The sequence below is a fragment of the Corvus hawaiiensis genome, chromosome 9, assembly GCF_020740725.1.
Source record: "Corvus hawaiiensis isolate bCorHaw1 chromosome 9, bCorHaw1.pri.cur, whole genome shotgun sequence".
NCBI classification, from domain to species: Eukaryota; Metazoa; Chordata; class Aves; order Passeriformes; family Corvidae; genus Corvus; species Corvus hawaiiensis.
In genome coordinates this window covers 14,128,477-14,156,457 of record NC_063221.1, presented here as the reverse complement: position 1 = coordinate 14,156,457, position 27,981 = coordinate 14,128,477, and the positions used below count along the sequence as shown (strand labels likewise).

The 27,981-nt window shown below is 37.7% G+C and overlaps 2 protein-coding genes and 1 long non-coding RNA gene across 54 annotated transcripts in view; 2 read left to right on the top strand and 1 right to left on the bottom strand.

Annotated features, from left to right (window-relative positions):
* The window catches only part of LOC125330509 (hornerin-like), a 49,839-nt gene extending 46,189 nt beyond the window's left edge, over positions 1 to 3,650 (top strand). For 49 of the 50 annotated variants that reach the window (XM_048313713.1, XM_048313714.1, XM_048313709.1 and 46 more), the window contains 5 exons: positions 137 to 175; positions 1,398 to 1,436; positions 1,990 to 2,028; positions 2,285 to 2,314; positions 2,687 to 3,650. In XM_048313713.1, the coding sequence (XP_048169670.1) occupies positions 137 to 175; positions 1,398 to 1,436; positions 1,990 to 2,028; positions 2,285 to 2,314; positions 2,687 to 2,785 (246 nt within the window). In that variant the 3' untranslated portion in view covers positions 2,786 to 3,650. The remainder of the gene's footprint in view (positions 1 to 136; positions 176 to 1,397; positions 1,437 to 1,989; positions 2,029 to 2,284; positions 2,315 to 2,686) is intronic. The other variant, XM_048313689.1, reaches the window with a different exon arrangement.
* Positions 1,310 to 8,002, bottom strand: LOC125330519. Its single transcript, XR_007205569.1, has 3 exons — positions 7,731 to 8,002; positions 6,015 to 6,197; positions 1,310 to 1,461 (listed from the first exon to the last, which is right to left on the bottom strand). It is a non-coding gene; the product is annotated as an uncharacterized LOC125330519 (long non-coding RNA).
* On the top strand, positions 4,474 to 27,981 carry SLC35A3 (solute carrier family 35 member A3). Of its 3 annotated transcripts, none has more exons than XM_048313743.1 (8): positions 4,474 to 4,551; positions 14,337 to 14,541; positions 15,381 to 15,535; positions 15,623 to 15,745; positions 16,857 to 17,028; positions 20,086 to 20,204; positions 20,713 to 20,846; positions 22,976 to 27,981. In XM_048313743.1, the coding sequence occupies exons 2-8, from the start codon at positions 14,355 to 14,357 to the stop codon at positions 23,064 to 23,066; spliced, it is 981 nt and encodes a 326-aa protein (XP_048169700.1). In that variant the 5' UTR covers positions 4,474 to 4,551; positions 14,337 to 14,354; the 3' UTR covers positions 23,067 to 27,981. The 3 variants fall into 3 exon arrangements, with proteins under 3 accessions (XP_048169700.1, XP_048169701.1, XP_048169698.1); XM_048313744.1 differs by having other exon boundaries at positions 4,482 to 4,587; XM_048313741.1 differs by lacking the exon at positions 4,474 to 4,551 and adding an exon at positions 8,149 to 8,526.

Genomic DNA, 27,981 nt, shown 5'->3' with positions numbered 1-27,981 from the left:
TTTTAGGTAGCTCATTTACTTTTTTCTGTTCAAAGAACACCCAAATAAGCTTGTCCTAAGTACTGCAGAAATTGTCTCAAGACAGTGATAGAAGATCTTTCATTCAGTTAATACAAGTTTGATTGTCTTCTCACAGGGAGGCAGACCTTCTGGAGGCCGACCACATGGTAAACCAGTAAGTACAAACCAATCAAATTTACCTTTCTTTTTTCTTATACGCCCGTTCAAAAACCTATATCTAGTTAGTTATGGACTAGACAGTTTTCTGAGAATTACTTTAATATGCAAAGAGTGTCACATGATTTACTTCTCTGGGATATTCTCAACAAATGCAAACGCAGTATTTATTTTCACACAGTTCATGGTTTTGAGACAGCACTTTACTATGTAGCTGAACTTCTAGTAATCACAGAATGAGACCACTGGATTTTTATTTGTCTATGTCTGTGTGTGTGTGTGTGTGTGTGTTTGTGTGTGTAAGGAACTTCTGAACAGCTATTTCTATTCAAATTCAAAATAATCATACACTTTGTGCTCAGAGCTCAGTTTTTCATTGATTTTGGATGCATTGGTCTTAAGTGTTTCTGTCTTGCTTTGAAGAAAACACTTCCTTTTCAAGGGAAATAATAGTTGCCATTTAACTATGCATATTTTCAACTTCTACCATTTCAGACTACTACTTTTGCTATGTAATTTGGACCTTGCTCTTGTCATTCAATGGCAGGAGATACAAATGTTTTAGCTTATCTCTTATAGAAAAGAAGATGTACTTTTTATTAAAAAGTGGCTATAAATGTTACATTTTCTAATACATGAATCCTAAAGGTGAGACATTTTCTGTACCTATTTGATGGCATTTCTTAAAGACTTAATGCTTGTAACATTTCCTGTTGGCAATGCCGTTCAAGTAAGCAGAGCCACTTCACCAGAATACTGAATAAGATGCTTTCAGAACATCTAATTTTTCTGTACCCACTTTTATTTTCAACTACCTTTCTTATTAGAGTTTTCTTTAAGTAGGAGCTGTAGAGTAAAGGACTCTTAACATTTGCCTTTTTTTGTTGGTGGTGCCCTTTTTTTCCCAAATGTAACCATAGACTGATACCAGGTGAATTATTGTTTAATTGGATCTTGTTATTTTTTCCATTCCATATATTAAACACAACTACAAAGCAGTTCTTTCCTCTTGGGAATTTTGTATTAAATTGTCCAATACAACATTTGAAAGAATACTCAGAAAGATGTTAAATATTTGTATTTCAGATAAGGTTTGGCCTGGGATTTTTGGATGACTGGATACAAAACAGTGTTCATTCTTCTGTGGTCTTTTATTCCAGATAGCAAGAATATTTAAGCACAAATAGACTTAAGAGTCAAAACCAGGTATTTTTTTCCAGGGTTCCTCTTCCTCAGGAGGCAGTCATCAAGGAAAGCCAGTAAGGATATTTTTCTTTCAGTATTCTGCAACCAAGTTAGAAATGAGGATATTGGGTTTTAAGATAGGTAACAATAATGAAGGTGAAATTTAAAATTATGTTACAATGGTAAATGTCTGAGAAAAATCACCAATAAAAATTGGTATATTTTGTTCAAACTTGAACCTTAGGATGAGGCAGCATTTATTCCTCCCACAGCACAGTTTTGATATACTCTGTTACTTACTCATAGGAACATGCTTGGGTCATTCTAATAAGAATGATGCATTTAAATATCGGGGCAATTGATTCAGTTTCCAACTCTGTAGTTCAGACAAGACACATTGCTTTGACCCATTACTCTGAAACTGTTCATGCAATAAAAAGGACACAGCTGTGCTTACTTGAGACATGCAATTAAAGTAGGGGGAGAAAGTGCAGTGAAAATGGTAAAATCAAAATCACTACCAGACTCACTAATATCCAGGACATTTTCAAGCTGCTGTGTGCTCTTTGGACACTGTTCACTGCAGTCTTGTATGACAAAATTAAATAGTTCATAATTATTTCACAGGGTGGCTCTGGCTCAGGAAGCACTTACTCTGGGAAACCGGTAAGAATACTTTCATCACAGCACTTTCATCTTTTTTGCTTAGTAAACAAAGAACCTGGGTGGTGGAAAGAGCAATTTTGGGACTAATTGGTCTAAAGAGAATATTCTGTTTTAATATTAGTTCAACTTTCCTCTTAAACAACTTAAAACCATGCTGTGGGTTAAGCTATTAAAATATTGATCATAGGAAAAAAACTGTGTTCAAAACCATTGGCTGGGAACACCTCTATAAATGTATTTGTTTGTTTGTTTTCAGCAATCACCTTACTCAGGCGGCAGTCAAGTGGTAAGAACTTTTCCTCTTTGTAGTTTCTACTGTTTTCTTCCTATACATGTCACAGAACACTGAAATCTGTCACATTTCCTACATATGAATAAACATTTGAGAACACATGTGCAAAATAATAAATGAAATAGTCTTAACAAAAGTGAAGAGAAGTGGGACCACATAGGTGCTTTGTACTTTTGACCCTGATTATCACTGAAAGACACCTGTTGATATAAATGTGGCACGTGATCTTTTCACATCAGAAGTGTCTACATAATAGAAGGGGCTAATAGAAAAAGACTTTTCTGAAAATTTCTACGCTTTTATAATAGTGAAAAGGAGAACTAATTAGGAATGGGTTTATCAAATGTCTCTTTTTTTTTTTTACAGAGCTCTGCTGGGAAACACTCCACTCCTCAACTCCTGATGTTATTCAGTGTCTTGAGTGCCTTTGCTCTCTCTGCTGCTGTGTCAAAATGGTCTATATGAACTTCTGAAGAGTTACTTGACATCCTAAACACGGATTATATTCCGTATTATTAGATTACTGAATGTAAGAAAAAAATACCCTTAAGCCAAATTGGCAGATGCTATTTAGCTGTTATGTTGCATGTCTAGCTGGTATGTCATGCCTCTCATTAGTTTACCTCTGGTTTTAGTCATTAGTAGATATCATTAGCTGTGTCAGTGTTTTAGGCATCATTTTAAGAGAGCATATTGTACCCTACCTATATGATTTCTTTTTATCCAATAGTGAATGCAATGAACACCTACCTGAAATGATTGGTGTGACAAATGAATACTTTAAAAATATCTGGTTATTAACCAAAGCAGACAAGGTGTAATAAATTGTTATACATGCAAACTGAGCACCGTGCCTCGTAATCATCGCATAAAACAAGGCTAATGTAAGCATCTGATAAGCAGTTCTCCATGGGACAGAAGAAAAGATGCTGAAGTGGTATCAGAGTATTGGTTTTAGTCTTTTGTAATCAAATGCAATTCAAAATGGAGATTGTAAAGCAAAAAAAACCCAAACCAAAACAAAAACCAAAACAAAAACAAAAAAAAACCAAACCAAACAAACAAAAAAACCCCAAAAAACAAAAAACCAAAAAAACTCCACAGAACTGAAATTTTTTGGGGTTAATTAAAGTTTAATCATTAGAAAAGTGAAACAGCTCAGAGCAAAGACACAATGAACTCCATTTAAACCAACTGCAAATACCTGGAATTCTGTAGAGAAGCATGTGAGGCAAATGTACCCCAGATTAGGCTGATAAACTAAAATCTGCTGAAAAATAAAGCCTTTTTCTTTAGGAGGAGTAGAAAATTAAATTCATAAAACTCATAACTTCTTGACTCCTTTTTTCAAGTATTTAGTCTAACGCGTTATACCTCATATATCCGAAAGTTTAATTTCATGAGTGATGCGTACATCTGCAAGCAGGTACATCAGTGTGGTCGCTGAAATACCACAGCCCATTTTTGAGTTCAGGTTTCCAGACCCTGCAGTAAACTCTTTCAGAGCTCTCAGAGCCACCTTCTGTTTGGTGTTAACAAAGCGCATTCACCTAAAGCCTACTTCTAATGAATGTCTTACTGAACGTGTGCCTGCTCTTACAGTTACCATTATTAGTAGTGTGCTTTTCTGTCACGGTTTACAATTGTAATTCGTGGGAGAGATTTCCATTCAAGTTCTGCTACCAACTTCTGCGGGGACAGGATGTCACCCGGTTTTTATGTACAGCACTACCCTTTGCCAGCCATCGGTAAATCAACCTGTAATTGAAGCATAAAATTATGCCTATATACGATCTTCAAAATTTGGTGAACAATTTGTTTCTTCGGACAACACAGTAATGTTCTATTGGAGAGGTCCGTACCTTAATTAGAACCAGCCCTGCCATTCTCTAATAAATTGTCATGGGTTTCATACAAAACGCTCGTGTCAGTGGCTGCCGAAGTTGCCCGTTCACGGTTTGGGCGGAAGGCGGCCCGGGCCGCTCTCGGCGCGGAAGGGGATGCAGGCTCCGGGAGCCGCCCGCGCCCCGCGCCGCTGCCCCTCATGCGGCGGCCCCGCCGAGCCCTGCCCGGGGCCCGGCCCGGGGCCCGCCCGGCCGCCGCCGGCTCTCGCTGCAGCCGCGGCCCTGGGAACGGAGCGGGCGGGGCTCGGCTGCAGCCGGAGCCTTTGCGGGACGGGACCGCGGCTCCCGGAAGCACCGGGAGCCGGAGCGAGCCGAGCTGGGCCGGCGGTGAGGGGCGAGCGGGGCCGCCGGGCGGGCGCGCAGGTGGGAGCAGAGCCGGTGCGGGGCTGTGCGTGAGGGGGGAGCCTGAGGGAGGCCTGTGGCGGGGGAGACGCTTGGGGCTGGTGGGTGGGGCGGGAAGCAGATCTGTGGGAGCTGGCTGGGGAGGGGAAAGGGTGGGATTGAAGAATCACCGGGAGAAATGTCTGGAAATGGAGCGGTTTAGGGAAGAGGCAGGAGAAGGTGAAGTTAAAGTTGTTGTGGGGAAGCGGCTGCGTGTGAAGTTGGGAAGGAGCACGGATCTGGCCAGAGCTGTGTCAGTGTTGCTGAGGTTGTGACTCCCTTGCTGGTGCTCTGCTGAGAAGATGCTCACTATGCGTGATGAGGTGCTCATGTAAAGTTCACGGAAATGCTCATTTTACAAGTATTTGCATGGTATCACAATTTTATACCAAGTTTTTGAAATGAGAAACCCTCTAGCAGTACAGTAGTTATGGATTAAGCAGAAACTCAGAGAATATAGAGATTAAAAATGTAATAATGCATATTATGGAATAAACTGAAAGGTAAAAGATAGTTATCAGAAAGCATACCAAATTGTTTCATTTTATTAAATCCTATAAACTACGTTTTAAACCAGAGTGAGGAAGACTTGGATTCAGATAAAATATTTTAAAGGAATGACTGGGTGGAGAAGACTGACACAGCTTTCGGCAACAGAGGGGTGTGTTATGTGGAACATAAAGAACACATGCAACAAACCTTTCTAAAACTGAGTGAGCACCACAGTGGGAAGTGTTATTTTTCACAGTGGCCTCTACACAGGAGGACTGGGATCTAAGACAACCTTTGCTTTTCAGGGAATGTATGTGCAGAATGACAAAGTGGGTCTTAGAATTAACATTAGGTGATGGACTGCTTTTCCTGAAATCTGTGGGATTGCCTCTCTCCATAGGCATTACACTTGACTTAACAGTGTGCACACTGAGTTGAGCTAAAGGCTGCAGGGTGAGTTTGAGGGAGGTGATAGTTGTGGAGAAAGTGATTTACTACAACCTCTCCCTCTGGATACTGTAGTTCATGATTCCCTTGCACATTGTTAGGCATTGTGAGAAGAACTTGTGATTGAAATTCACAGTTCTGGGAGATAAAGATCCATTGGTTTGGGATGTATGATGTTCTGGTTGGTAGAAGTAACATGTGTAGCAAAAATACTGGTTTGGGGAAAGACTGGTTCTAGTAAGTATAAATTTGCTTTCTTTAGAGCAATGTATTGTTAGGAGTAACTCTGCCTTTAACAATCCTACAGGCTGCCTACACAGCCTAATTCCTTATTCTGGTTATGCTATTGTTTGCAATAACAAGAAAAAGGCAGAGATCATCTGAGCCAGGTACCTGTGGAATTCAAGTCACACATCCCCTCAAAACAGTTCAGAAGTTGGCAGTGTTAAGGAAGGACAACACATACTTACCTTTGGGACAGGCTTGCTAGACACAGTTATTCCTCCCATATTGTTCTTGATTTGCTTGCTAGCTGGGCTTATTCTTCAGTGGTTACTTCAGTTCATACCATATTCATGCTGCTTGTGCAGGCTCTGTGCTTTTGCTGGAGCTCGGGAGGCTGCACAGCTGGATCACATCAATGGAGGATGTCTCTAGAGGGGAGGAGAGATTCTTAACATCTGTACTTCTTAGGATCTGGCATGATAATGTCAGATGGTTAAGAGTTCAGGATTTTGCCACTGGATTTCTGAACCTTGTCTTATATTTATATCCCTTCAGTGCTGTACAGCTGTCTAATTTTATTTGTAATTAAAGTGCCTACAGGTTGATTTTCACTATAGGATCTACTTTGTGTTACTCCACTCCAAGTAGGCCACCTTGACTGAGGTGTTTGACACACTGTATTGCCTTAAGCACCCAGATTTGGTTTGTAATTCATAAATAGCTTAAATGTAAGCTGCAGCTGAACCCCAGCTGGACTCAATGTTCAGTCTTTCAGCACCTTAAATCAAGCTCCTTCATTGGCTTGATACATCTGCCGGAGCTGCATTCCAGCAGTCCTTTGGTTCGTGGCCTTGCACTCCTGTGTGCTTGAGGAGGGGTGGTTATTTGAATTGAAACTGAGAACTGAATGGTTCCTTGCTCCCAGAGTCTGAATGTGGCTGCTGGGATCTATCTATACTGTGATCTATACAATGAATACAGTGTATGTACTGTGTGAAAATGAGAGGCCGTTCAGGCAGCTTGTATCAAATTTCTGTGCTGGCAGGCAGAGTCTGGCTTAATGACTGTTATGTCAACATAAAACTATTGCACTACTGGGCAGAGTTGAAGTCTTCCTCTTGTAAGAAATGCTGGTGTTAACATTTAGCTCAATGAGGGCCTGAATTTCCTGAATGCTGAATATTTATACTCAGTGTGTGATTTGTATAATATTCATCAAACCAAATTTTCATCAGTCAAAAAATATGATGTCTGGATTCTTAGGTTTGGTGTAAAGGATTAAGGTGGTGGGCTTAAAGAACATTTAGCCACAAATTTCACACTTTAAGATTCACAATGCTTTACTCTTCCTCCCTGATACATAGATTAGAATGGTACTTTTTTTTCAACAAATGAAAGAAAGAAACAAACAGAAAACCTTTGGGAGCTCATGAAAACACTCATCCAAGTTCCCTTTCTGCTCAGTTTTCTGTCAACATATAAGAAAACTTTACCTGAGTCCCAAGCAATTTATAACATTCTCTGAAATTAGACTTTAGTTAATAGTTAATATGTAATTGCATTCCCTTTGTTAGACTTGGCAGTGATGGAATTTCCTGGTTGAGTGATATATGGCTGGTGAATCACTGATACAGCCTCCACTATCTTTGGCAGAAGCCAAGGTTTTGAAGCAATCATTGGCTGATCTTTAATGGTTACCATTTAATGTGTAACTGCTCTGTACTTAAGTGCACTTGCCAGTTTTAAAAACCATCTTCATGATTTTAAAATGGCCAAGAGTTGTGGCTTAACCCCAGCTGGCAACTAAGCACCACACAGCCACTTGCTCACTCCCCCCTGGTGGGATGGGAGAGACAATCAGATGGGTAAAAGTGGAAAACTTGTGAGTTGAGACATGGACAGTTTAGTAGGTAAAGCAAAAGCTGCACATGCAAGCAAAGCAAGCCAAAGAATTATTTTACCACATTCCATGGGCAGGCAGGTATTCAGCCATCTCCAGGAAAGCAGGGCTCCATCACATGGAGCAGTGGACAGGGGAAGACAAACAGCATCACTCTGAACCTCCCCTCCTTCCTTCTTCTTCTCCCAGCTTTATGTACTGAGCATGACTCCGTATGGTCTGGGATATCCCTGTGGTCTCCTGAGGTCAGCTGTCGTGGCTGTGCTCCTCCCAGCTTCTTGTGCATTCCCAGCCTCCTCACTGGTGGGGTAGAAAAGGCAGAAAAGACTAAGTCCTGCTCAGCAATAATGAAAACATCCCTGTGCTATCGACACTTTTCAGCACAAATCCCAAACACAGCTCCCTATCAGCTACTGTGAAGAAAATGAACTCTACCCCAGCCAAAACCAGTACATGAGATACGGTTATGCCTAGGGAGCAAGATGACGTTGCAGGAGCAAGGTCCACCAGTGATCTTCTGCGTTCTACTTGATATCTTTGTCTTTAAAATATTACTTGAATGCAGTTATATTTTTAATTCATTTCACCAGTTAAGATTTTTTTTATGTAAATGGAGAAATTGGAAATACTGCCTGAAGGAAACCTTCATGTGAAAAAAATCTTTGTTCCTCAGTTTCTGCTAGAAGAGTAAGGAAAAAGCTTTGTTAGAGGATTTGCTTTTAACCACACTTCTGAAGAAGTGTACAAACTTTAAGAGAAACACAGTTTTGGTTTTTTTCATAGTGTACTTAGTGCACTTTATAATGTCTCCAGCAAGAAAAATGAGTAAGAAACTGGAAACCAAAAGAAAGAACAAGGTAAGTTTTAAAATGATGAAGTGATTTGCAGTGATTTAGTTGAAAAGTGCCATGTATTTGGGGAGGAACGTCTGAAACTGTAGATAGCTTAAGGGAGGGAACAAAAAAGAAACCTGTTTACAGACCTGTTTACAGTATGAGGAAAATGGAAAACATAGTGACATTTTAAAGTGATAAATGCAAGGTTTAAGATTATTAGAAATATTTAGGACGTGCCTTATTAAAATTACAGTGACATGACAGATTACATCTTGTGGTGGTGAGAGGAGAAAGAAATGTATTGTTAAATATAGCAGTCCAAATGTAGCAGTTAAATTATTTGTATGTATGTAAAAGCTACTTCAGGCCCCAGTTCAGCAGCACTTAACTAGATTTCGAGAGGTCTGTGCGCCCTCTGCACCATGTGGGATATTTGTCATAAAATCATAGAATGGTTTGGGTTGGAAGGGACCTTAAAGATCATCTGTTTCCAACCCCCTGCCGTGGTCAGGGACACCTTCCACTAGACCACATTGCTCAAAACCTGTCCAACCTGTCCTTGAACACTTACAGTGACAGACTTTCTCCAGTTCTCTGGGCAGCCTGTTCCTGAATTACCCTAGCCCACATTCAGGCCCTTGCGCTTGGCCTTGTTGAACATTATGAGGTTCCTTCCTTCCATTTATTTCTATACTTAAAATATTTGTTGTATTAGATACTACTTCTGGTAAATACAAATCTATATTCACTCCAAAAAGAAAGAGTATTTATGGAACAGAACTTTCCTCTGAGGAATGTCATTGTGTTGCAGAAAATGACATGTTACTTGTGTGTTACCCAGCACAGGGAAGAGGGAAATGCATGTAGAAAGTATGAAAAGCATTGAAAGAAGCCTTGTAAAAATAGGTTCTTCAAGTTCTGTGAGTTAGCTCTTACTTCACCTTCCAATTGGGCTTTTTCCTTTGTTGACGGCTTATTATATTTGTATAGGTGTAGCATCAGCAGTAGGTTCATCTTTCACTGGAGAAATCTGAGAGCACCATCCTGTTTCTGTAATCTGTTATCCTGATTTCCAAGCAAATGCCCAGGAAGTCTATACCTGTACCACTGGGATGACACAGTGTACTTTACTTTCCACAAGGCAGACTCAGTCTGTTTATTTTCCAGCAGATCCCATATAGAGAATTTGGTGTAGTGGCACAGAAAATTTAAACTTTGCCTTTGGCAGTTTTGAGAGGCTGGTTGTCTACTTCTGTGTTGGGCTTTGCATTTTGACTAATACACAAATGCCTTTTGTTTGGTTAAGCAATGTTAAACTGAATAGTCATAAAATGGAATAAGAGCTAAGAAAAAGAACTCCTGTAACTTGGCTTTTTTACTCTAAAAGACTGTCAGCAGTGGAAACATTTCACAGCTAGGCTGGAAGGTATTTAATTCATATAATGACATCATTGTGAAGATTTGGAGCATGATAGTTGTTACTTTTTTTCTTTTTTTAAATTAAACTCTACTTGTGACAGAGTATGGAGGAGTAAAGAAATAGTTTCCAGTAGAGGTTATTTTTGTCAAATCTCTTGGTGAATTTAACCTGCATTTTTGTTACGAGACTTGCTGGAATTTATTGTTAGTTTTTCTTTTTTTGGTCTGTCATTTACCTCAGATAGTGTCAAGTGCTTGGAGTTTTTCTTGCAAGTTTTCTCTGATACTCCCTGTAATTCTGTCAGATTTTGAGTCCTTCTACAAACTCAAGACTGTGCCTTAATTTTGCACAGAAGTTTGTAATGGTAGATACTTAGCAGCTGAAAAAACTCAGAAGTTTATACCATCAGATCTTTAAAAGACAAAATCTTAAGGTTAAGGAAAGTCCTGTAAACTTATTGCTCTGTAGTAAACCCTGATTAATATCAATGAGTTTTGGTGTGCTGTTCATTAAGTCAAATAGATTATGGCCTAATTTCCTCTGCAAACATTAGCATTTACCAGCATTTTAGGAGGGAAAGTGTAGGGACAAAATAAAATGCAAACTATTAAATTTAAGCCTGGGTTGGAGGTATTACAAAGGGAGACGAAAATCTGCAAGTCAGAAAGGTATTCATTTTTGAATTAATATTATGAGATGGAAATATGTGATTTTCCACTTTAAAAAATCTGCTTCCTTTGAAGAGTTATTTTTCAGACTTTGCACAGTATGGCACTTTGAGCTGAAAGTATTACTTCCTGTATAGACTGCTTTGCTTTGGTTTGTGTTCTGGAAACCTTTCCAGGATCCTTCTCCTTTTTACTTTGAAGGAGAACAGCTCTTCACATAGACTCCACCTGTATTTCACCCACCTGTGTGTACTGAATTCAAATTTTACGTGGCTGCAAATCCCATCTTGGCTTCCTGCGTGTTGGCTCCTGTATAGGGCTGCCTTCCATGTGGCTGCAGGGTGTGTCCATTGCTTACTGAAGAAATGACGCAGAAGCGGCTGACTTTTTTTTTTAACATAAACTAACAGAAGAAAAGAGTAATGAGCCCAGTCCCTGAGATAGGTTATTCAGTATTATAGTCAGGGAAGTGCAGGTCCTTAGTGCACCCCACTGTAAGATACAGTTCAAAAGACAGAGTTCATGTGACCACCCACCTTCCAGTCTTTGAATTAGCAAACCTAAATCTGAATTTTCAAACAGATGCATCCTTCAGAGTACCAAGTAGTGCATCCAAAGCCCAGTAAGAAATCTATATTGTAACTCTGTACAGGAAATGCATTGGGAACGTCAGTGTCTTTATTGGTTTAAGACAATCCAAGGGTGGGCTGTTACTGAAGACAACAGTTCATTTGTTCTGTGACTGCACAGGCTGTTGCTGTGAGGGTAGCAGGAGCTCATGGCTACAAGTGAGTGCTTACACCTCTGGTAGTCACCTGTAAATCTAAAGCTGCTGTGAAACTGCAGTTGAAGACAGCCCCAACTGTTTGAAGTTCAGTACTTTGCTCCTTTTCTGGATTGTCCGTCCCCAGTTTGCACAGAGGCCTGTGGGCTGATAAGCAGCTCTTTCAAAAGAAGGAGAAGGGACCAGGAGAGCTGATTAAATGTTCTGTGTGCTTAAGAGAGAGTATTTATATTGTTGGCATATGTACGTTTCAGGACTCTAGTTCCTGCTCTGTGAACCAGTTTGTAAGTCCAGCACAAAACTTCATGCACTTTCTGTCTACAAGGCTGTCTTGTTGACCAGTGACAGGACAACTTTTAACAAACACCCTTATTTCAGCCATCACGCTGGATACTTAGATTCCATTTTGTGTGAACTTTTGAAACTTCAAAACTGCATTAGTGACTACAGTAAGGAAATATTTCCTGCTACTGCTGCCTTTTTGAGATACACTGTCTGAGGAGGGTTCCCTTTTTTTTCATGACTACTGAGGAAGACAAGACAGAAGTTCAAGATAATTACGTGGTTTGTGTTCTTTATGGCTTTCCTGATGGGCTTATCAAAGTGTTGTGCTTTTTGGTTTATTTTCATGCTGATTGCTTTGGTACTTGCTCATGAACAGCACACTAGTGATTTACTTTTAAAATTACATTTTAAGCTGCTTCATAAATAGGTGCTTGTATTTTAGCAAAAAAGTTAATGTGAACTTTGTCACTTCACAGGCAGACAAAATGCAAAAGTTTGGGTCTGAGTCAGGAGGGATATGTGTGTTCCCATTATCTATATTTTGTTCAGAAGCATTTTGAAAACTGAAAACCAAAAAGTTTAAAATCTTATTTATCTGTATGTGTGCTTTCATGAAATTCACTGTTTTTCATCTTAATATATTGCTCTTTATTTCCAGTTTTTAAGGTCTCAATTCTAAAAAATTAGGTAGATGGAAAAGGTGAAAGAAATTGTTTGTTCAGGCAGGCTCACACAAATGTCACTTTTCTCCAGTATCATAGACAAGCCTTTTAGTGAAATTCAATTCTTGTACTTCTCTCAGTGGTTTTTTTTTTCCTTTACCTTTTTGTCCCTCTGTCTTCTTTGTGTTGCTGGCATTTCTCCAGAAAGCATTGTCTCTGAACATGCATGTCCCTTCTTTGTCCCTCTGCAGGAACTGTTCTTTTTCTCTTCCTTGTTCTCAGATGTAGCAAATTTATTCTTCAAAGTTGTTCTTCAACTAACAGATCATCTCAGTTTTGTTGTTGGGGATGCATAATTCCACATTAATTAATTAATTAATTAACATTGTTGTGTAATGGATTGTTCCACCAGAACCAGTAAAAAACATCAAGTCTTCAGTATTGTCTGCAGCTTTCTTCTCCTTCATACTTTGTATTTCTGTGTGATTCATATTGCTCGGTGCAGTTGCAGCTGTAGTATTTGTTTCTTCAGAAGTTACATGAGATTGTAGTTCATACAAAAGTATCTCCGATTAAGATTCCTTAATGGAACTGTGTGTGTTTCTTCCTCAGTTTCTGCATCCTGGCATCCTTTTCTTCCTTATTTGCCAGTATACTTTTACAAATATTTTTACAATGGCATGATTTTTGAGATAAACAGTTTTACTGTGTAGGATACAAGTGTGTACTTCATATCTTCGTGGCTGTTGGTAATTCACACCTATTTGCAGGTTACTTCAATGTCTTTTAAGTATCAGTGTCATATAGGTAATAATTTGACTTTGAATACTTGACTGGGGAAAAACTATAAATGCTTAGAGACAAGATAAAGGCAAGTCAGAAATACTTGAAGAGTGCAGCTCTCCAAATGTCTACAAAAACAGCAATAAAATGCATCTTGAGCTAGAGAAATGCAGTCTGCAAGAAACAGCTTCAGTTCAAGCTACGAATATTTCGAGGTACCAGCACATCCTTGAGCAGTGTGAACAGAGCTGGATAGTTAATGAGTCAGAAGTTGTGTGCCTGCAGGTGTAAAACACAGGGACAGCTCTGCCATATGCACCCAGTGAGTGTCTAGACTTCTGAAATTGAGAACCATGTGCATTGTCTTGGCTTGTTACTGTTTTTCTTTTGCTTGTAAACATAGTCGTAAACTCTTAGTTATTGACTTAACTTCAGCATTATAAAAAGTGGCTCTTTTTCTGAATAAGTGGGCAGTGAAGGGAGCAGAAGGTAATCTTTTATAGCAAGCATTAGTTTGTGTGTATAGAAGTTCTTTATATGAAGGATAGCAAAAATTATGTGATATTCTGAGTAGCAGCAAGCTTTTTTCAAATTTCCTTGTCATATATTTTGCTTGCAAAATGAAAATTACTGTCTCTATTAGTCTTCTGCGATAAGTTAATCCTTTAAATTGATGACAAATTGTAAAGAAAACTGCATCAACTTGGTGGAAGTTCCTAATAGAGATGAGGATGGTACAGCTTTACTAACATAAGGTTTGTGGTAGTCAGTGCAGTCTGAGTAAGCAGTTGCAGTCACCTAGTCATCTATAGTCAATGAATGTTTTTTGAGCAGGATAATTAGCAGGATAAGCAGCAGCCTCCCCTGCAGCCCCTCCATACCATGTCTTCCTCTCCAACTCTGCTTTCCCACAGCTCTCCCTTCATTGCCAGGCATGCCTCTCATTCTTATTTAAAGCAGCCCAACCCTCACCCTTTTTTGCTGGGACGGTGTCGCCTGGCAAGGCAGAGACTGCAACCTGACAAACTTGCCAGAGGTGGAAGAGTGGGAAAAACTCTTCAGTCTGGGAAGAGCTCCTTGCAGCAGGAGTACTGGGCATTGTGCTGTACCACAGCAGAAAACACCTTCAGCTTGAAAATACCTTGTGAGCCTTCACCTACATAAAGAAATCTGTGATTCCCAATATCTGCAATATTACCTTTGGGTTCGTTTCTATTTTTCTGTTTCAGAAAGAAAAAAGTCAAGAAATGTCTGCTAATTTAAAGTACCTTTCCTTGGGCATCCTGGTTTTTCAGACCACAAGTTTAGTGTTGACCATGCGCTATTCTCGGACACTGAAAGAAGAAGGACCTCGTTACTTATCCTCTACTGCAGTAGTTATTGCTGAACTTCTGAAGATTTTGGCCTGTGTTCTATTAGTCTACAAAGACAGCAGTATGTGTCAAATTTTGCACCAAGTAATTTTCCTAATCAATATGCTGTATTGTAGTGGCAACTGCAAAGCAGCCATGTGAGTACAGGCATACAACAAAGCATTTCCCTTCTCCTTGTGTAAGAAATAGTCTTGGAAAGACAATAATTATGCTGTATATTTACTTAAGAGAATTTGGATACTGAGGAGTGCAAGAATAAATTTTATGCTAACATCTCAAATTTTGCATTTGCTCAGGCATTTTAAGAAATCCATATGTAGAAGTAGCTAAAAACTAAAAGCTTTAAGTGTGTCCAAAGCATGAATGATAATAGAAACCTGTGATAAACAGTAGATGCAGAACGGAAGAAACAATTTCATTGTTACAGGAAGAATCATAGTTCTAAGCTAAAAAAAAGAAAACTGTATTCACATTTACACCAGTTCTTATTCTGTACATTTTAAACTGAATTTATCTGGTTTCTATTTGATTTTCAACAGCTTAAAAATGTCATTGTCTATGCATAAATATTGATGACTGTAGGATTCTACATATGGACTTTTAGGTGGTACTCTTTGATATATTATCTTAAGTTATTGATATGGTTTCAATAAGTTTATCTCAAATTATTTTGAATAATTGTTTTCATTCTGATACTTCAGGCTGTAAGAAGGTATTTGCAGCCATTTTTCCTTACATATACAAAACCTGTTAAAGTCAAACATAGTATTTTCAGGTCTTGGCATAGTGATAGCTATAAAAAGGGGCAACAGTTTAAGAACAGAATATTGCTGTTTCTCTTTCATTCCCCACCCTTTCCTTTTAGTGAATATCTATTTCTTTTACTGTTTCTTTGGGTAGAATGCAATTTACGGACTCTGAACAGAGTGCTACATGACGAGATCCTTAACAAACCCATGGAAACTCTTAAACTTGCTATTCCTTCAGGAATTTACACTCTTCAGAACAACTTGCTATATGTAGCATTGTCAAACCTAGATGCAGCCACATACCAGGTATTGCATATTTGGAACTCTCTGTAAGTTTCAAAAAACCCCCATGAATTATGGGGTAGTAGTAGTAACTGTTTCTGGTTCTTCTAGGTTACGTATCAACTGAAAATTCTCACCACAGCATTGTTTTCTGTGTCCATGTTGAGCAAGAAACTGGGTGTATACCAGTGGCTGTCACTGGTAATATTGATGACAGGAGTGGCATTTGTGCAGGTAAATATTAGCAGGTGATTTGTGGGGTTTTAATGTTTATTCAAGAAATATAGATTTCTATACTGATTATTCAGCTTTCTGATTCTACCAGCTGTACATGAGCACCAGAGTATAGTCAGGAGCTACCAATCACAACTGGCCAGGTCTGGAGGACACCAGAAATGGTTCAAAAGCAGAAGATAACACCTCTTTTGCAACCCAGTGCTCTACTGTAGAATGTTAAAGGGCCTCTGGAGCAACCTGCAAGTAATAATGATAGCACTGTTTATAGCACATTTCTTCAGACATTAGGAATTCACAGATCTTCCTTGCCAGTACAGGCTGTGTTCACTTTGTCATATGGTTTCAGCATGGCACATTTACTTTGGACTATTTCAAAAAGCAAAATTGGCCTCAGTTCTAAATAGTGCAAGTACCAGAGTTTGTAGTTCTTAGAGGGCATGATCATGGGATAAGAGACTATTCTAAGAATTTTTAGCAGATTTTAGTATATCCTAGAAATTTTTATTTTAAAACTTAAGGATTTGGGAAAAGATATGGTGATTAAATTCAGTAATGAAAAATGAGAACAAAACACTCTGACAGTATTTAACAGACTCCTCAGAAAGTTTCTGTCTATGGCATTGCATTTTATTCAAATAGCATTTGACACATTGCCAGATTTAACTAGTCTGCACAATCACCAAAGAGGGGCACATGAAAAAGACAATTCATCCCATCTTAAAGACAGCTGGTGTAAGAAGTTTTCTAACTGTGCTTATATTTGTAAGGTAACCAACTGTTGGGTAGCACAAGTTGGTGGCAGATAATGATAAGTCACACTGTGATTCAGAACCAGTTCTTGCTTATAAAATGTAAATCCTGCACCTGTTTAAGTTGATGAGTATTGTCCCAGTTCAGGCACAATTTTACTTCTTACAAATATGTAGAAAGAAAAATTGTAGCTTTGCAGTCCTTTAAAAGTATTTGTGGTCCAAAATACAAAGCTTTACAGGCATGTGATTATCTGTATTTAGTAATTGTTACTGTTGGTAGAAAACAAGTTTGCATTTTACAGATGCTCATGACTTGATTTCATCAGTGAATTTTGTGTAACTGTTTTTACATCCAGTGGCCTTCAGACTCTCAAGCAACACCTGCTAAGGAGCATTCAGCAGGATCACAGTTTGTAGGCCTGATTGCAGTTCTCATAGCGTGCTTTTCTAGTGGATTTGCTGGGGTTTATTTTGAGAAAATTTTAAAGGAAACTAAGCAGTCTGTGTGGATCAGAAACATTCAGCTTGGTAAGTTTAATTTTAGTCATCTGTTAGAGATATTGCATTCTGAAGCATTACGATAATTGTGCAAAATGAATGTATAAATTTTAAAAAATCAACATTTTAGTATGCTGCATATATGTTATTTTAAAACTGCAAGTTAAACTCTGCTAGATGGAATTATAGCATTTACTTTCTGATTTCAATCTAGTTCTTGATTTACTTTGTTAATAGAGTATCTGTACATTTGTACAGAATCTATCAGTTGAAATTTTTTTACTATTTTTTAGAGAATATAGGAATATTAAAACAAAATATGTTTCCAAGTCAATGTTTTGAGATGTTTTAAAATTAATGTATTTTTTCTCTTGTGCCTGGGTAGGCAGTTTTTTCTATTAAAAGTGCCAAGCCATAAAATCTGCTTTGTTTGTGAATAAAGTTGAGGTAATTAATTACTGTTATTTCAATACAAAGGTCAGTTTCTTTCAGTTGTGTGCATAATCACTGGAGAGAGGCATATGCAAAAGACCAGTTCATCTTAACTATTTAAATAGGTGTACCTACTGTGCACTTACCAGTAAGAGAATATCTTTTATTCCCAAAGCAGTCTTGGATCTTCCAGACCCTAGATATTAAAGGTAACATAATTGATCTGTGTTCCTGAGTGAGTTTTCCCTCACTTCAAAGCACTCTTGTCCAGTTTAGAGGGTTGGAAATGTGACATCAACAATATCCTTTTGTTCCTTTTCTGCAACAGGAACAAAGCTTATTGTTGCCTTTGTTTCTCTAATGGAATCCCTCTGGTCTTCACCTGTAGGCAATAATTATTTATGACATATTTGAATGGATGTGTTGAGCAGAATTTGACCTTCCCAGCACCTTAGACCAGACTAGTGATCAAATCCAGTGTGAAGTTAAGTCATGAGATGACTTAGTGGATCAGAGCTGGGTATTGAGTCTGGTAGAATGTAGTGCAGTACTGCAAGAACAGGAGATGGTGTGGGTTCTTTAGTAATTAGATAGTTGGTCAATAAGCCATATTTTTTTCCTTTCTTTTCCTACTACTGTGTTTTAATTATAAATGGTTTCAGTTAAAAATGCAGAACTTAATTTTGAATATAACATTTTTACGTTACCATAATATTTTGAAACTGAGTATAGCTAAAGGAATCAAAACCTCTCCTTACTATCTGCTTGTGTGTATTCAAACTAAGTTTTCCTGAACAGGGTGTAGGAAATACATCAGGAAGCGTTATGTTAGGGAATTTTGGGGGGCAGAGAAGGGTTGCTAGCTGGGGCTTGGTCCAGGATTTAAGGTAAGATGTGGTGTTTTGGGTGGAGCTGCAATATAAAATCCATTACCAAGGAAAGCTGATGATGATGATGATGATTATTATTATTACTATCAGTTTCCATGCTAAAAGTGCTTTCATGGGCAGCAGATATCTGAAATAATTTCCAGTAAGAATCCATAATTGCTGAAGAATCGATGATCTCTTCTAAAACATTGTTGAGATTTTTCTACAGTACACAGGTGTACACGTAGTTTGGTAGTTGGCCTGGTCATATATTGAATGTTCCAGTAATTTCTTTGTGAAACAATGAGATCAGAGCAGGCTGTGTCTAAACACACTCTTCAAGGTTATGAATAGCTAGAACAGTGATATATGAAGACATAAATGTCTGATTGTAGTGAGAATCAGATCACCTGTGTTTTGTATTTACTTTTTTAGTGAGCTTGATCTGCCTCAAGAGGAAGTTCAGTAGAATGTTTATTATTGAGGTTGTTTTCTGTTCAAAAATAAAGTTAATGTTGTCATATGTCGTGAAGATTTTAGAAACTATTTAAATACATAAATACATTAAACAATATATATTAAATACATACAAAAATAAATACAGCTTTTGCTATACAGCCTTTACAAAATACATAAAACATGAAATCACATTTTCAAAAATACATTGGTGTGTTCTTTCTGCAAGTGCAAGGTAGTTGCCCGCTTCAGACATTGTATTATTCAGGAGCAAGTCATTCATAAGCAAGAGCTTTGAAATAGAGCTTTTCTTAAAACACAAACCAAAAACCCTTATGTCCAACCAGGTTTTCATTTTCATATCCATAGAGAGTTATTAAAACTATAGAAAATAATGGGAAAAGAAATTGTTTAAAATTCCGTTTTTAATGCATACCAATATCATAATAAGGATGTATGAATAGTCGATTTTATTTCTTTATTTTAGCAGATCAATTGGAAAATATAAGTAAATGGTTTAATCTGAATTATCTACATTTTTAATTCTGCCTACAAAAAGCATTATTTCTTATCAAGCAGAAGGTGTTATTTTGTTCAAAACAATGCTGCCTTTTTCAGATGCTAAGAAATGTGATGAAAATCAGCTTTTCACAGAGAAGGAACAGAAAAAAGTGTTCCCCCTTTCCTGCTCAGAACTAGGGGAGACATCAGTCACAGAGTAGCTGCTTACATTATGCCATGTTTGAAGGATTGAGAAAGCTTTCCCATTTGATAGAAGAACACTACTCGCCAAATTAAAAGCTCCACAGTCTTATCCCAATTTCAGCTTTTGACATTAAGTCTCTACTAGTAAACATTCATTGTGTTTGAGACTGGCTCAGGAGAATCCCACTTCCAAGATCCTTGTCTGAATTAGCAAACTGCTAATTGCTGCTCCTGCTGTGCCAGGGACCTTCTCCTCCACTGAGTGTTTTCCTGGTTTTCTCTCCAGGTTATAGGGTTACTTCAGCCTTCAGTCATGACTAGTTTCAGGAAAACTGAAATTGCATTTAAGTGAATTTTACTATATGCCATAAACAAAAATCACTCCATTCCAGTAGAAAATAATAGAAGATAAGTATATAAAGATATCTTCATGGAAACAATCAAAACTCATTGTATGTGTGGAGAATAGCTTTTAAAAGAGAACAGGACTGATTGCATTTGGATGTGATGGTATTGCAAGTGACAGTCCAATTTTAAAATCAGAAATACACGAGCAGCCTTTAAGGATGAGGAATCCATTTGCATGTTTTTCACCTGAAGCTTTTAATCAATCTTGTACTTTCAGGATTTTTTGGTAGCATATTTGGACTGATGGGTGTTTACATTTATGATGGAGAACAACTGTCAAAGAATGGATTTTTTCAAGGATACAATAAACTTACGTGGGTGGTGGTTGTTCTACAGGTGAGATACCTTGTGTTGCATGTTTCTATGAAGGTACTCAGGGATTTACTCTTCTATAAATAACGGGGGAAACTAATGGGTGTCAGTGAAGTTATTGAGAATTCTATAGTCAAAAGTCTGATATATCATTTTTAGCATAAACCTCTCAGTGAAAAGCTGGAAAATATATAGCAGGTATATGATTAAGTATTGTGCATTATTAAATAAGCATTATTTATTTTGTAATGTTTAAAAATATCTCTCTATATGGTCTTTCTCCTGTGGCTAAAAATGTTGAGTACAAGCATTTCCACTCATTTAATGGTGGTGATACAATCAACAATTTCTTTGATGGGGAAAGAACTACTCGTCCAATATTTATTTTCAACAGTGCAAATCCATAATATAAAATAAATGTATTGCTCTTCAACACAGACAATAGCTTCTCCTAAAGTAGGTGCATGGTGTTAAAATAGATGCTCTCAGTCAAATTATCTGTTTATGAATCCAAACCTCACTATTTTTCCAGGCACTTGGAGGGCTGGTGATTGCTGCTGTTATAAAATATGCAGACAACATTTTAAAGGGATTTGCAACTTCTCTCTCTATTATACTGTCAACACTGATCTCCTATTTCTGGCTGCAAGATTTTGTCCCTACAAGGTAAGAATTACTTCCCAAGTATACTAAAAAAAAATAGTTGAAAATTTATTGCTTACCAGATATAACTGCGAAAATAAATAAAAAACCCAATCCCGTCCAAGCCACACTTTCAGAATGCTTAGGTACAACTTGCACATCAAGGTTTAGCCCCATCCGGTAGCTAACAGTGAGTTTTCCAGGCGGGCGAGGGTCCCGCTCCCTGCGGGCTGCTGCCGGTGCCCGGTGCCGCTGTTCCGCCCGGTGCGCCCCCTGCGGCCCCGGGTGGGCACTGCACCCCTGCCGCTGCTCCGTGTCCCGGGACAAGGGGCGGGCGCTGCTCCGTGTCCCGGGACAAGGGGCGGGCGCTGCTCCGTGTCCCGGGACAAGGGGCGGGCGCTGCTCCGTGTCCCGGGACAAGGGGCGGGCGCTGCTCCGTGTCCCGGGACAAGGGGCTTGCACGGGGACATCGCCTCTGTGCTGCCCTTCACCGACCGCACCGCACGCTCCAGCACAGCTCACTGCAGTCACGGCACTCACGGAAGTGACGCTGCAGCACTGAGTTGCCCAAGGGCACCCAGAAGCCCAAAGGCAGAGCTATTTCTAAAGGCAACACCATATTCAGTAGTGAGAAAGAAAGAAGAGTGCTTGCTCCATTCTTCTAGGCCCTGTACAGTGTCCTGATGTTTTGGGGATGAGCTCTGTGTACCACAGGTTTTGTACATGGGTAGGTTCAGAACACTGCTTGTCTTGCCAGTGCTCTTCCTGTATGGAGTGTAGAATTAATAATCCCACTTCCAGATGTAGGAGTAGGATTTTGCTTGTGACTGACCAACACTCCTTGCATGTTACATGTACTCATAGCATACAAATATTTTGAATAATATTTACGACTTTTGTATCTGGTACAAAGAAACATGTTTTTATCTAAAAGTATATATTTGCAATACTGTGTTCCCTTCTATTCCTGCCTATTCTGTGATTCTGTATTATCAGGGCTTTACTTAAACATTCAAAAAAGGAAATGGAGTAGCTATCTAGGCTTAAGAAGTGGAAGACATTGAGCTTAAATTATAAGTAGACTATATTTGTCCCATTAAAACAAATGTCAAAAGTGGTTTAAGAATTTCTGTGTGCTCAAATGGAAAATTAATAAGTAACTTAACAGCTTCTGCAAACATGTTGAAAATTAAATAGAGCCAAGTAGCAGCATGTAGAACTTGAAGACATCCAATTTAATAAAAATTGCTTGAGTTAATCAAATTTAATCTTTAGTACCTTGCTTATGCTAACAATGTGTTTGAACTGAAACAGTATAATTGTTTCTGTTACATCAACATTTTTGATTAGGGTAATAGATGTCAAGTACTTAAATGCTTGAATGGGTTGCAAGGGGCCGTGTCCCAAAATAGGGTAAACGTATCCTCTGAAGGATTATCGTGTCATATGCCACAGTTTTTTAGTATTTGGTTCAGAAGATGAAATTGTTGATGTTGTCATGTCTATGAGAAGATTCGTTTCTAAAATGTGTACTGATTGTCTGCTGGCTTTGGTTATTTTGTATCAGACTTGTAACTATCAAAACAACTTGAAAGGCCAAAATGCCACAATAGAAAAGATGCCCTTATTGTGTTTTCATGAGACAAATCTTTCTGTATCTGCCAAAAATTAGATTATACTGACTTGCAAACTGGTTCTTAGGCAGCAGTAATTTGTTTTGACGTAAGCTTAGGACTTCAGAGCAAACACAGCTCCAACAACATGATGTATGTAATTTGTTAAAAACCGGTAGTTGACCACAGTAGCTGCTTTTCTTCAGCTCCTGCTTCCATTTTGCCCACATCTTTAGGTAAAAAATTAAGGAAAGAAGGATTGATCTGATGCTCTTGACAGTTGTTCCGTGAAAGTATAGTTTTAATTTTCAGAATATGTTAATATAATGATACATTAATTTGTAGTTACTTATTTCAACAACTTTCTGCATCCCTCTAAAAATAAAAATGTACAAATTATTGTGTTCTTTATACATTGGACAAATATAATTTATCTTCCTGTTTTCCTCATGGAAGAATATCCTTTCTTTTGATTGTATTGCATAAATAAATTTGCATCAACTAAAACAAACTTTTTTTTTTCATCCCTATTCTATCCAGTGTCTTTTTCTTCGGAGCCATCCTTGTAATAGCAGCTACTTTCCTATATGGTTATGATCCCAAACCTGCAGGAAATCCCATTAAGGCATAGCAGACTTCCTCATCAACCTGCTTCTCGAGATCATGCACTGGGGGCCTTGCTAGCACGGGCATGTGGAAGTGTCACTGTGCATTGCAAGGGAAGGATGACTGCCCTGAATGTATTGAAGAAGTGCTGATGAGTAGTTCTGAACAGCCAGAGGGGCTACAGGTGGAGGATGATGCTGTCTGTAACTGATGGGGGGGAAATGTCAGGGGAATGCCCAGTGCAACTTGCTAATAAAAACATGAAAGGAACCAAAAGTTTCCAAGAAACTACAATTGGGAATGTTTACAGCTTCGACTGAGATTGCATCAAAATAATTACTGTATTGACTGCTGCAGAAATATGTCCTATGCACTCTTTGAAAGAGCACACGACAACATTGTCAGATTGTATGTTTTTGGGATTTGATTCTATTTAATCTTAGTAAATATGTTTTTAACTGTTTGTCTATTTACGTGAAACGAGCTGAATGTCATAGTACTAAAGTGATGGTTCTAATTAGGTACTCCTTATTAAAACCGTGAAAATTGAAATATGATTGAAAGACGCTTTCACAATATCAAATATTTTTATATCTTTAGAAGGCAGATTTAATAACAGAAATCTGTTATTAAATGATAATACTATAATTCTGTTGCTGATATAAAACTATTGTAAGAATGTTAACATTCTCACCGAAGTACAAAGAGAGGAATACTGCAGCCTTCATCAGCCTGTAGTGTTGTAGCAGATGGAATAACTCTGGGAACACCAGTGGGAGGTTACCATGCTAATCTGGGAGTAAGAGTAGGGTTCTGATGGGTGCTTGTTCAGATGTAATGTTCATTCTTGTTATTTTACTGATTATAAATCATCTTTTTGGTAGAACCTTAAAAGTAGTTTTTGTGCTTTAAATAGCCTCTGGAGATTCTTTTAAACCACAATTAAAAAAAAACAAAGAGCCCATAGTAAGCATTTTAAAGGCATTATCATTGTCTGTAACAGCTCCATCTGGAGATATTATGGTATGGCATCTGTATACTGTACTGTACTTTATTACAGAGGTGTTTTTTAAACAAGTGTTGTTTACTCATGAACTCTTCAAGGCTTTTTCTGTATATTTCTATGTAATGGCTTAATTAGAGTTTTGATGGGGTTTTTTTAATTATTATTTTGTTCTGGGAGTCCTTGAGCCAACAGACCAAAATGGGTTCTCTGGAGCTATTCAGTCTAGTAATGGAATTACTTTAGTAGGAAACATAATTAAAAAGCAATTAATTGTGCAATAGATAAATATAAAAGCATGCTGTTGTTCTGTTTCAAACAAAGAAAAAACTTCAAAAAGAAACCTTGCTGCAAGTAAATCAATTGGACTGTTATGAACACTTCACTTGAAGTATTTGCATATAGTCAGAAACACTAAAAAAATCTGGAACAAATAAACAAAAAAAACTGTCTTAAAAATCGTTGATTTTCAGGAGACTGTTCACAATGGATGTTAATGTTGGGTGACTTCGTGTGACACCCGTGATGGTGCATTTATACAAAAACGTATCAGGAGTCCCTTACCAGTAGAATGGCAAATGGTAAAAATGTCTTTCCCTTTTTCCCCACCACCACTCCCTTCATGTTCTTTTTCATATCTGTCTTGTGCTAAAGAAAACGTGTAAGAGAAGGGTGTTTTAAAATGTTTACCAAAGTACCTCATCTGATAGACGAGGAGATTCTGTAAGAGTGCTCTGAGATTTCTTAATGAAGTGTTGTAAACACGAAAGGAAGAATTCCAGTTGTATCAGTCAAGTAAAAATAGTGTTTTCCTTCTGTTGGTAATTACATGTTTTATCAATGTTTTGTTTGTTTATGTTATCAGAGAAAGACATTAAAGAAATATCAGAGCTATGCCTAGGGCTTGCTAAGCTTTGTGAACTGTGAATCTGTCCCAGCACGTTGTAATTGTAGGAGCTTTGCTACTTGGTGGTCAAAACTATCTAAATGGGCATTCTATGTTAATATTGAAACTTTTACCTGTAACATTCAATGTGGCACAATCTTTGAAAAGTCACATTTAGCCATTTGCCCCCTGTGTGCAGCATGAGGTAAGATGTGTGTGTAGGGCAGCGGCTCGCAGCAGTGCCGAGTGCAGAATGGGAGCCACTCAGCTCTGAAATGAGGCGGGAAGTGTTGCTAGTAATCTCTCAGTTGGAGTTTGGCCTACACAATAATACTTTTGATTTCATGAATCACAGCAGTGGAAGTGTTCAGGTGATATAACTGGTTACTTTCCTAAAAAAAAAAGTGTCCAAAAAACGTAAGGGTTGAGAACACTTTAAAGCCAGTTGTACAGGAAGGGACCAAATAGACCAAATAATCACCATGTGGTTGGAGCTCTGTGACATGTAGCCTGGTTTTAATATTTCAGGTGCACCTGTCAATATTTGTCAGTAAGGATGTTTAAAGGAAAGACCAGGAATATGTGCTCTTTGCTTTGGAATAGGATGCCATGCAGCTTTGGAATGCTGTCTGCTGTAGTACGGAACAGTAACTCCTGTCTGTAAATCAGTGACTTCCATGCTTTCATTTGACAGTCCAGTTATGTTTTCCAGCAAGATAGATCTCTTCAAAGACTTGTTGCTGAAAAGGAAAAGTGAATTTGAATTTTTAGCTGTGTTTCCTTAGCCTTTGGCAGGCTGAGGAAAGGCTCTTGTCTGAGGTGTTACTCTGGCCAAGGGGAGATAGCACGTGTTTTGTGAGAACAGAACGGATTCGAGGAGGGCTTACTGATTTCTTTAATCTTTGCAATCGGAGAGCATATGCACATTTTCTCACTGAGATGCTTTTACATTTGGATTTTTTTTTTTTTTTGAGTAGTTTTAAGTCTATAACTCATTAACTAACCAAAGAGGAATAGCTAGCACAGAGCTTTGGGAAGTAGTGGATAATGTGCTTTGAGTTTGCCCTAAAAGCAAACTCTGTAGAAGTCTAAATTCCCAAAAATAAACTTGCCTTTCTGAACTACTCTTCTGACTTTTAGGCAGGCAATGGTTTTGTTAGTTTAGTTGTATATTTAGGAGGCTAACCTATACTTAGCAGAATTTTATTTAAATATTTATGAAGTTACAGAAGTTATAGCTAGGTATTTATTTGCAACAGCTTGAATTATGTGATTTTTTTTTTTTTCTAGACTTACATATTGGGTGTACTAGTATTTATTGAATATTTGGGTATTTGGTAGTTTTATTTGAGAATCTCTGGGATACATGATAAATGGTCAAATAATGATAAACTTAAGACTATCTTCAAAGCAAAATAAATCAGTTTAGTGGTGAAAAACCTTGAGTCTAATAAAGTAAGATAAACTTTTCTTTCCACAGTGTATTTCTAAGCAATCCACAAGTGCCCAATAATGTATTTTCTCAAAGAATTCAGATAATTGTATAGTTTTATTCAACTTTATTGTTTTAGACGACCTTTAAGAAAACCTCCCTTTTTATTTATGTCAGTAGAGGGTAGATTAATGTTCTCAATTCAACTTCTCCAGTATAACACCTTTGGTTTTTTACTGCAATGTTTTAGTAACTTGTCTTTTTTTTTCCTCAAAAAGACAAAACAATCTCATTTTGTTTGTGTTTCGTGTGCATACAGGCCTCTCACAGACTTTTAGTAGTACGTAACTGTTTTGTGTTTCTGACTTATTTTTATGGCTGTAATTCAAAATACTGTAATAGATTTTGTTGAATTTTTTAAAAATTTATTACTGAAACGTTGCATTTCTTCTGGTTTTTGTTGTCAGCAACTTTCATATTTTAATGTATTTCCTAATCAGCCCTGCGTGTTCTGTTGTATTTAAGCGATCATCATTTTCCAAATTTGAATTTGTTTCTCATTTTCCTGCTGGTGACAATGTTTCTTGCTGGATATTGTGTTGAGGAGGATTATTCATTCCTTTCATATCTGAAATCTATGTTTTGTGAGAATGAGTTATTAAAAAACGGGGGGTTTTTGTGTATTAGAAAGGTAATATTTATCTATAATATGATATTATACCATATATGTGTAATGTGTCATTATGTAAGGTGGTGTATTACTATGAGAAACTCCAAGTAGTGTTTCCTTGCCTTAGTTTTAATTGTTCTTTTCATTTTTAATGCTGATTATTTTCCAGAGGAAGAAAGTCCTGCTCTTTCCAGGTAAGCTCATGGTATGGTTTTAGGTATCTAGAATTAAGACATTTTACTAAAGAAAAATGCAGGTCAAAATGCAGCAAAATACATGGAATTGATTAAATTATATCTTCTGCTTCAGTTACTGTCCAAAGTTCTGTTCAGTTGAATTTTTAACTTTTTCTAAGTATTTCTCAGCTGAATTTATAACTCTTCCTAGAAGAAAAAAGAACCTGTCCTGACTTGCCATTCAGTGCTTGTTCTTGAATGTCTGCTGCACATTTGCATCCAAGAGTAGACATGGAACATTAACTCATCTTCAACCTTCTGGCATCATTCTGACTGTAATTAGCTATATTCATTTCATTAGTGATTTATAGCTCAGTAAGAATTGCTTATATGTTAAGCATAGTTTGCATTTGCTGCCATGAGTATAATTCTTTTAGATTTTTTAAACTTTGTCCTTATTGTCAATACATGCGCCCAAATATAAATCATTTATTCAAACATTGTAGCAAACTTTTTAAGGTAGTCTTAGGTTTTTATACCTTGATGTTGATATTTGTGTGTGATTACACTGAATACAGTTTTAATATATGGTGTTTCCAGGCAGTTTGGAAAAGGTTATTTTTTTTGGTATATATAACACTGCTGAACACTGAATGCATCTTACATGACTTAACACAGTCCTTTTTTAAATCCACATTGAGGTAAAATACTGTATTTTTTTTCTTCTGTATGTGTAGATAATGTCACTGTAGTAATAAACGGATTAAAATTAA

Coding starts and splice junctions, on each gene's coding strand:
- SLC35A3 (XM_048313741.1), top strand. CDS start 8,473: ATGTCTCCAGCAAGAAAAATGAGTAAGAAACTGGAAACCAAAAGAAAG. Junction 17,029..20,085: donor GATCAGAAACATTCAGCTTG/GTAAGTTTAATT, acceptor TTGTACTTTCAG/GATTTTTTGGTAGCATATTT. Junction 20,205..20,712: donor GGGTGGTGGTTGTTCTACAG/GTGAGATACCTT, acceptor CTATTTTTCCAG/GCACTTGGAGGGCTGGTGAT.